Below are 10,177 nucleotides of genomic sequence, written 5' to 3' on the forward strand. Positions count from 1 at the left end.
TGACACGGCAGCTTTGAGAAACCCCACTGTTACATAAACCAGCTGCACAGAGGACATTTGATCCTTTGCTTTAAGAATATATACAAATGAATACCACAGAGGTCAATCTAGGATTTGCTAATGTGAATATGCTGATAACAAAAAGCAGTTGGTGCTGTAGAGGCTGATGATTTTGTGTTCATTGGTGCCATCTAGTGGGACAAAATTATATTACAACACCTAATCATACGTGCTACATTTAAAGGGTAAGTTCACCCAAACTTTATACTAAAAACAAAACACCTATTTAAGTGTTCATTTGTCCAGGTTTGGAGATAATTGATGTATGATATATTCTCAACTAGCAGTACTGAAATGAGAATAATTAGTCCATCCATCCATCCATTATCTGTAACGGCTTATCCTCATCAGAGCCATGGTGAGGCTGGAGCCTATCCCATCTGGCTTTGGGGAGAGAGGCGGGGTACACCCTGGACAAGTCGGCAGCTTATTGCAGGGCACATAGAGACAAACAACCATTCACACTCACATTCGCGCCTACTGGCAAGTTAGAGCCATCAATTAACCTGTTAGGTGCATGTCTTTGGACTGTGGGAGTACCTGGAGAGAACCCACGCAGACACGGGGGAGAACATGCACTACACACAGAAAGACCCCGGCTGAGGTTCGAACCAGGAACCTTGATAATAATTAGTATTATTGCCAATCATTTTCCAAATCATACAATAACTCATTCAGATTATTATCTAATCTGGCTAGCTGCAGCTTCTCGAATTGTAGGATTAATTTCCTGTTCCTGGTTAGTATCACTGTAATCTAAAATGTTTAGGCTCTAACCTGTGTGATTAAGTAACATGGACATTTTTCAGTGCTGTGAACTCACAAACAAAATTCAGTTCACTTCCATTGTATTAGTGTGACAGATAAAACAAAACTGTCTGGATACATATAGAACAGGAGCTAAAATAGGTAGTTAGAAAACATATTTTCTGTGTGTTTGTTTCAAAACTTTTCCCTTTAGTTTTGAAATAAGTTGTACTGAAAGAGAAAAAAATAAGACAGAAGGAAGAACTTGAGGTCTGTAACCTTTAGACAGCTGCCAGACTTTGCTCTCAACTTGTTGTTCAATCAAAAGCCAAACAGCTGTTTCCATCAGTGAAAAAATACTTTTATAAAACAAACAAATTCTATTTACACAATACAATGTACTAATGCAGTCTTAAATATTCCCACTAGACCTTTTATCATTAGTCATTTGATGATAATATGAACAGCCTCTTGTGGTTTCACAGAGCGTAATGGAAATATAAAACAAAATGGTCCTTCCAAAAGTTACAAGTCACAAGAGACCGATAACAGAACATTAGAAGATTTGTGATATCTGGCATCCCAGTTTAGGAGGTAACCATAGAAACATCAGCAGCTTCAGTTAAACAGGATGGAGCAGATGTAACCGTGGTAACAGTAGCAGAAGCTCCAGTTGGTGTCAGTGTGGTGACACAGGCCTCGGTGGGGCGAGCAGGAACTGGTTTGACGATTTTCATGGGAATGAAGACGTTAGAGGCGCAGTGCTCGCTCAGGTACTCGCCTCCTTTCTCCTCGTAGTCCTGTCTGCTGATCCATCCCTCTGCCGCTCCTCCCTCTCCTGCAGGTAGATGCTCCAGGGCCCAGTCTCGTGCCCCGTACCAGGCGTCCACGGCCGGACGTGACGCCATTGTCACCTGGGAGGGAGACGGTCGTTTTGCTTTTTTGCTTTTTACTTGAATACTTGAGTCAGAACAGGATTGTTTGGGACCTAACAGTGTTAATGCTGTATTAATGTTAGTTAACTGTGTGTAATCACTGACATGGTTTAAAACAGATGTAGGACATTGTACCTTGAAGTGTGACTGGAAGGGTCTCATAGCCAGCAGCTCTCTCTCCACTCTCTCTTTCATCCCGGGGTACTGCATGTTCCCTCCTGTCAGAAACACATTGCTCACCAGCGCCTCCTGCTGCTCCAGAGTGTACCTACATTGAAGATCAGATGTCATTTTTCTAATAAGAAATAAATGAATATTGCATGTATGTATGCGCATAAGTGCTGTATCATTACCTGGCCAGGACGTACTGCAGCGTCTCCATCAGTCCCATCTGGTCCTCTCCAGTCGGCGAGGGCTGGAACAGGATCTCTGGACACCGCAGACGCTCCGTCCCCACGAACAGCTGGTGGTACTCCGCCATGTTGAACACGGGCTGGAAATTAAATTGATTTGAACTCTCATTAATGTTTGACAATTACTGACACCAAATGTTTCAGCATACGAGCTAAAGTTAGCAGGAAAACACAATACAGGGTGAAAAGTTTTTACACACATCCCTGCCATGCATAAACCTGCCAGATAATTGCCTGTGCAGCATTAATGAGGATCTAAATATCTGTCTGAGAAGTTCCAGTGTCTCTACCTGCACCACATTAGTGGGTTTTTCTGGCAGCGTGTCCTCAGGGAAGTCAGGATCCATCAACGCCACTCCGTCTCCCTCGTCCATCGGCTGCTCTAGCTCAGACACCTGGCAGAGAGCAACAGAACAGCCTCAGGCTTCGTGTCAGCTGCAGCACATTGACTTGCAGCAAACAAGGACAGATCCTGTAGAGCCCCGCAGCACATTCAGGGTAATGACATGTAGAGCTGATTAATTATTAGTGCAATCGAATGTGACCTCATTACTTTTGTGGAGAGTACAGTGTAGTTTGACCACTTTGCTGCCTTGTTACTGTTTGCAGCTGAAGGATTTGCATATCTCTCTTATAGCCAAGTGGCACAGTACATAGAGACAGGGCTTATATAATATCATCAAGATATATATATATTTTTTTCATTGGGTATCCTAATATAACTACTAAAAAAAGAACAGACATATGTATTATCCATTAATTGTTGGCAACCGTCCAAATCAAGATTTCTAATTCTGTCTTTCCGTTGGAGTAGCACCAACCTCTGTCCTGCCCTCTGCTCCGTCGCTGTGCAGCAGTTTCTGTCTGCCCTGCTCCACAGCCAGCTGCAGTTTGCTGATGTACGACTGAAGCTCCTCGGCTGAGTCCATGTTGAGCTCCACCAGGCTCTTATGAAACTGATCCAAAAGGCCGTCCTCCAGCAGCTCCTGCACACACAAAACTTTATAGTCACTGTGCAGCACACACCAGCTGTGTTTTAGGCTCAAACCAAAGCTTCAAATGATCAAATCAAAAATGTATTTAGAGCTCCTTTTTTTTGTTTCCTTCCTGTATAATAAATCTTAGGTTTTACACATACACAGTAAACGCCATCTTAGAAATGAACTGCGAATGATGATATCGGTCTCTTGCCTGTACAGCCATGAGTCTATCCAGCCTCTCTTGGTCCTGCAGCAGCTTCTCCTCCCGGCGCCGAGCATTGATCTCCTGAAGTCGTCGGAGCTGCTGAGCTCGTCTCTCCTGCCTCTCCTCCACGCTCACACAGCCACCTGGCACCTTGCCCGAGAAGGGAAGTTGCATGCGATGAACCTCTCGGTCATAAAACTCTGGGCTGCGCCACTTTTCCAGTTCTGAAAGAATATAACATGGAGGGAATGGAAAGTAAATAAACATGAAAGGATGAAAGACGTTTGCATGTACAGCCTTTAGTTTTTTACCACCTGCATCCCTTTAACTCACTGCTGCGACTTGCAAACTTGCCCTGAGAAGCTCTTAGTGTATAGATATATATGCATGTTTGCAACGACATGCTGTACCTTCATGATAATCCACAGCAGTGTAACTGTGTTCATGCAGCAGCTCCTCCACACGACTGAGTGTGATGGCAGCGAGGTGACCTGGATATTTCAGCTGAAGGAGGCGCTGCAGGTACGACGCTGCCTGACTCCCAGCCACGTTTACACGCTTACAGTTGACCGCATCCAACCTTGAATTAGAAACTTGTCAAAATTAGACTCATGTGCACTAAATGGAGTTAAAAACAGTAAGCAAATGAGTGTGAGGACAGCATTTTAAAGGAAAAGCAGCTGTCTGTGTCTGCGAATACTTACCTGCCGTTGATAACAGGCAGGATGTGTGAACAGTGGTATCCTGAGGACAGAACGATGCCAGTGTGTGGTGGCTGGAGGTTCCTCTGAGTGTTATTATGGTAGAAACTGTACAAGCTGTCCACGCCGTAAGAGACATACGGGACACGGTAACACTCAAACAACAACTCTGACATCATCTGCCGACAGTGCAGCGGGTTGCAGGGCGCCTCTGTCAGCACAATGGGGTGTGCCACACTGCCCTACAAAAGCACGGGGGAGAGTAAAACCGTTTAATTACGTGACGCTGCATATAAAACACAAACGATGCAGAACAAAGCTGTCCAGCTGTGCTGCGTTAGATGATGGATCAGTGGAAGAAGGATGCCTCATTCCTCCTTGATGTTTTCTTGATTCCTCTCTCCTCACATCTTTCCCTTGCATGTTTAGGGAGGTTTGAGGTAGAAATATGGAGTAAGAGATGCAATTAGACACATTTAGAAACATAGATACACTTAAGGGAAGTGGGATGTCACCATAATAGTAACAGACACAAAACCTTAGTTCATTATCAACAAAGAAACAGGTTTGATAAGTTCATCTGTTTTTTTCTTTTGGAGTTAAAATTTAAAGGTAATTAGTTAGTTAAAGAAATATTTGCTCGTTAGAAAACCGCCTTCTTAAATCCTCAGGTATGTTTACTGGTTGGATCAAAAGTATCATGAAGCTGTAGAAGGTTGGAAATGCCTATGTGAGCTTTTATTCAAACAGACACCATCATGTTTTTTGGTTAATAATTAAACTATACTAATAAATGATCTATCCCAACACGCTTTACATCAAGGTAATACACTTTTACGTCAGTAGATGTCGCTCTGGTGCTGTTATTGATCCATTACAGAAGACTGTAGCAAGAGCTCAGGTCATTAATCTACAATATTATTGGTACTTAAATGTATGCACTTTTATGTTTTCTGTTCATAGTGTATATTTTATGTATTTCATAGATTTCTGTATACTTGAGCTGAAACAATGAACCATTTAATCACTGAGTCCATCAGCAGTAATGTGATAGTAAACTGCACAAGTACAAGTCCAGCATGGACCAAAGAATGGAGGGTGGACTGGTAGCTGAAGAGGTTCATCTCCTGTGTGTGTGTGTGTGTGTGTATGTGTGTGTGTGTGTGTGTGTGTGTATTTCCGGCCTATATGTTTAAAGTTGAGTGAAAAAACAAGTTCTCCATCGAGGGATCGACAAAGTTCATGATCTTCTAATGAGTTTTGGAGCGTTGAAGATGTCACCTTGGGCTTTTATTTATTTTCTGGCATTTTAAAGAGAAAATAGTCACACACAAAAAAATAATAATCACAACAGCAGATTCATAAATAATGAAAACATGTATGTTAGTGTTTCTGTATACTTGTTTGTTTAACTTTCCAGTGTGAAGGGGGTGGAGAACTCCTTGATTTGACTGGAGTCTATACAATACAAACCTTATTAATATGTGCATACTATCTACTATACTGGATTAATGCAGAAACCCTGTTGTGTCAACATAACATTAGATATAAGTCGCATCAGTCACCGCCCACCTCTCACCTCTGAGCTGATGCCCAGGTGTGTAAACACATGGTCGAGGATGAGCTCCTGGATCTCGAAGTTCACCACCACGTTTCGGTCAAACTGGCTCTTCAGCAGCCACCGCAGCGGCTCCAGGTTCGGGATGTCGTTGCCGATCTGGGTCTCGCTGCGGGCAGCGCCTCTGCTGCGCGCCGCCACCGACCTGAAGAGCATCCGCGGGGAGTCGAGGTCCGCGCCCGGAGCCGCCCAGCCGGCCCGGGTCTGGAAGGAGCCGTTGTCGATCACTATCGGGGCCGGTGTCGGAGTCACACACTGGGCGGGGAGCTCAAAAATCGGGTCGGGAGAAGACTTACAGTCCTGGAAAGAGAAGATCTGATAGACCGGGTCCTCTGTGGACGCCATCCTGGACGTGTCACTTTAAAATACAGCCGAGTAGAAGCTGGTGCCGCAGACTTTTGGTTCCCAATTATTTTTTTATGAACTATTTCAACATACAGACATTTAATCCGAGTGAATCTGTACAGAGAAATATACAGAGAAACCCAAGTATATAATCGAATAAAAGTTCTATAATAGTAGTTATAATACACTAGTAAAATAAAATGCATCTTTTGTCTGTTTTAAAATGATCCAAGAACCATATTTTTCTTATTTTCTTTTAATTTTTAGTTAAATGTTTCCTGTACACTTGTGCAGTGTATCTGTCTTTTATACAGTCTACGGTATCTGCACTTACATAAATATGAATTCTAAAAAATATGCCTACCTTTAACCACCAGAGGTCCTAGTAAACACTGTAAGTCGATGATAAGGTAAACCTCTTGGGTAGGGCCTGTTGTTGTCACACTTTATATAAGCATCATATGTTCTATTAAAATATTTCAATATTTCTACATATATATTTCTACATATATATTTTTATATTAATATATTTCATAACTGCTGTGTAGAAAACACAAGACAGAAATGTTACCTTTTAAATCTCAGTCAGTACAGACTCATGCTGTACTCAGCCACACTTTGGCCATACCCACAGAAGAGTTTAAAATCTTGTGGAGACTCCAGAGTTTCCATTTGATGGAATTATACGGCCACAATGAGCCAAAGCCCGATTTTGTATCTATATGCAAAATTAAATGGATGAGTCCATTTTAAAGATACTTGAAAAGACCAGTGTATAAGGTTTAGTGGCATCTATAGTGGTATAGTTCCTGATTGCAACCCCCTCGTTTCAGGCGAAACTACGGTGACTGTGAAATGTGCGAAAAATGCAAAGTCCCTATTGCCTGTGTTCAGTTTGTTCATGCTAGAAACATGGCAGTTTAACATGACAAAACTCAGCTGAAGAGGATCTGTGGTGTCTGTAGATATAAAAGTCTCATTCTAAAGTAACAAAAACATAATGATACTTATTCTGAGGTGAATATGCACTCATGAAAACAGAGTTAGGAATATAATATTACATTTCTGCTATATTTTGTAAATAGAACTCCCTAAATCTGACACACTGGACCTTTAAACCATGTGAACAGACATTTTCCCTCAGGCCCTGAGATCCCTGATTTCTTTCTGTCTGCCATCCTGTTACTCTCAGCTGACCGAGTGAAGCCTCATCTGGTGATATGGGACACCTGCACATGTAAGATACTGTAGATCCCAGCTGGCTTTCGTTCAGACCATTCAGTGAATGCTGTTCAAGATCTCACACTCTGATTTTAATCATACAGAATTGCATAATCTAATCCTAGTCCTAATTTTTAAATAGATAAAGAGTGAACGTAGATGTAAAGCACAGATTCATATACATGGACAAAATGCTGGTTACACCTTTTGCTCAGTTCTGAAAATTTGTTTGCACCTATTTCTGTGAATTAATAACCAGATTTCTTTTAAATTGAACAATGACTAACATATTCTGGCAAGTTCAGATCTTTAAAGCAAATTTTAATACATAGATTTCACACAAATATGCAAATTGCTGCAGATCCATCTTTACAGAAGCACCTTTACAACATGCAGAGCTTTTAATTCTACTCAAAATCCCAAAGATATGAGAAAGATATGCCAAAAACATGTCAAGCATTTTGTGTATAAAGTAATGTACAAGACAATAATGTTTCTGCCATAAACAGTGGCTTCTCAGGTAAATATTTTAGTCAATCTATTGCTATGTTGAAAATCTGTACCTATACACTGGGTTTCTGCTATTCTTGTTTTGTGATTTAATTCATGTGCCACAGATATTGCCATTGTTTTCTCACTCTCACTTTGCTAGAAGAATATGCAATTTAACTGGAGAAGGTGCGTTCTATGGATTGAGTAGGTTTACTTCTTGTTAGCGCTGATATTGGGAGCAGAAGATGAAAAGGATGAAGGAAGGAAAGGATGTGAGTGTGTGTGTGGGTGGGAGGGGTGTTACTGTATGAAGCTTGATGGTGTGTCACTGAAGCACGAGCACAGTTCACTGCTCAGGCACAAAGCTCTAAGTGACTGCTGTCCCCCTCCTCCTGATGCTAATAAGCAGATCTGGGTCAGCTTACCCTCTCGAACACACACACACGGTTAAATACCCACTGGTAAGACACACACAATCACATCTATGCTATCCACACATCCCCACCCACACATACGGTCACAAACCCATACAAGTACACCCCATCCAATTTCTTTCCTCTCAAACACACACACACACACACACTCAAACACACACACACACACACACGCACACGCACACAAACACACACACACACACACAGGCGTTCATTTTTCCCAGGAGGCAAGACATGACATTGTGTCGCTGTCCGTGCACGATGCTTGCAGCTCTCTGCTTGTTGTGCTTGTCATCCAGGCAGCGGTGATGAGGCGCAGGGGAACTAATAGGCTACAAGCACTCTGGGACTGCCACGCGTGATGCCAAGCAGCCTCCATTTTGTGGAGGAATGAACAGACGGTTATTTCTCACTGACAGGAGTGGGGAGGGAGTGGGAAATATCATGTTAGATGGGGTCAGTCTTGTTTAGTGTTTGTGAATAAAACAATTATTTGATAATGTCTGTCATTGTTTTTAGTTTTAGTCTTTTATTCTTATTTTTATTTCATTTCAGGTGGGTTCTCACTGACTGTATTATGATTTACACAGAGATGAATTAAATTAAATGTTAAATACAGGAGAATGTTGTTATTTTTAAGATGTATGAGTTAAAATGCTTCAATTATTATTAAATGTTTTTGTTAACTTTATTTATGCTAATATGTTTTTACTACTGTAGTGTCATTGGTGGTAATGGGGCAGTCGTGTATTTTTCTCATAGCTTAGCATCAATTGCAGGGATTAGAACCAGCAACCCCTCAACTACAAATTTACCACTACAGCATATTCATCATTCATCATTTAAATTTAGACTGTGGCTTCTCAGTGACAATGTGTTGCTTTTGTTGAGTGCTCTGAGGAGAAGTTTATCATGTGTCAGTGACGATCATGTGCTATGATCACAGCATTCTGAATTCATTTCCCTTTTGTTTACGGGAAGCCAAAATCCCTGTAAATATGGGATTGGCTATCTCAAAAAAGAAAGCTGTGTGTGTGTGTGTGTGTGTGTGTGAGTGTGAGTGTGTGTGTGTGTGTGTGTGTGTGTGTGTGTGTGTGTGTGTGTGTGTGTGTGTGTGTGTAGGAATGAGAGAGCCCCGTTTATGTAACGACCCTGACTTTGAGCACTTCTGATATATCAGAGCCACACAGCAGACAAAACCCCCTGCAACCTCCATGACTCTCCTCAGCACCCTGTCACGCCTGTACACACACACACACACACACACACACACACACACACACACACACACACACACACACACACACACACACACACACTTCCTCTTTGATACACATTTGCTGTACACATACATACACTCCATTTCTTTCTCTTTCTCTTTCTCACATACAAAACACACACAGAGAATCTGTCACTACCGCTCTCTTCAGTCTCTGGCCCCGTAAGCCCAGCAGATCTTTTTGGGCCATAGAGTGATTAATGTGTTTGTGCACATGTCACTACTCATGCATTCATGCATGTGTGTGAGTGTGTGTGTGCATGCAACTGTGTCTGTGGGTATCTTGAAAATTACAATAGTTAAAATGTATTTGTGTGTGTGTCAGTGTCAATATACAGTATCCAGCCAATGTCTGAAGCATTTAGCAAGCATTTAAAGTCGTCTGGTTGTTGTTGACTAACCAGTCACAGACTGGTTAGGTGAAGCTATGCTGGGAATTGTTCTCTAAATTCTACACCCAAACAGCAATTGTGCAATCATAGCAACGTGGACATGAGCTGGCCAATCCAGCTTTGGATACCAAAGTGATATGCAAGAGTTACGTTCAAAGAGTTTGGAGGGCGGTGTCTTTTTTAAGCATTTGCAAAATCAACAACACAAAAATAAACGTGTAAGGAATGCATTCAGCCGTGTATCTATCTGCTCCAACTGCGCACCTGAAACCTTTGGCCACCCCAGATTCAACACAGATATAATAAACTATGATTGGCTATCGCCCAGTTAGAGGCCGAGTGTTTGTTCAAAAAA

At 41.9% G+C, this 10,177-nt stretch overlaps 1 protein-coding gene across 1 annotated transcript; it reads right to left on the minus strand.

The window, feature by feature from the left end:
• Positions 1-1,223: 1,223 nt before the first annotated feature.
• actr5 (actin related protein 5) lies at positions 1,224-6,066 on the minus strand. Its single transcript, XM_027288441.1, has 9 exons — positions 5,621-6,066; positions 4,045-4,283; positions 3,751-3,920; positions 3,347-3,564; positions 2,977-3,141; positions 2,446-2,550; positions 2,096-2,235; positions 1,878-2,010; positions 1,224-1,721 (listed from the first exon to the last, which is right to left on the minus strand). Exons 1-9 carry the CDS (start codon positions 6,002-6,004, stop codon positions 1,395-1,397), a joined length of 1,881 nt encoding a protein of 626 aa, XP_027144242.1. The 5' UTR covers positions 6,005-6,066; the 3' UTR covers positions 1,224-1,394.
• Positions 6,067-10,177: the final 4,111 nt, after the last annotated feature.

Source organism: Larimichthys crocea, chromosome XV, assembly GCF_000972845.2.
Source record: "Larimichthys crocea isolate SSNF chromosome XV, L_crocea_2.0, whole genome shotgun sequence".
Lineage (NCBI taxonomy): Eukaryota > Metazoa > Chordata > Actinopteri > Sciaenidae > Larimichthys > Larimichthys crocea.

What these genes read in the sequence shown, in the direction of transcription:
- actr5 (XM_027288441.1), bottom strand. Translation starts at nt 6,004, where the DNA reads ATGGCGTCCACAGAGGACCCGGTCTATCAGATCTTCTCTTTCCAGGAC. An exon ending in ATAGACTCATGGCTGTACAG is followed by an intron (nt 3,142 to 3,346) that starts GCAAGAGACCGA and finishes TTGTGTGTGCAG; the next exon opens with GAGCTGCTGGAGGACGGCCT. An exon ending in GAGCAGAGGGCAGGACAGAG is followed by an intron (nt 2,551 to 2,976) that starts GTTGGTGCTACT and finishes GCTCTCTGCCAG; the next exon opens with GTGTCTGAGCTAGAGCAGCC.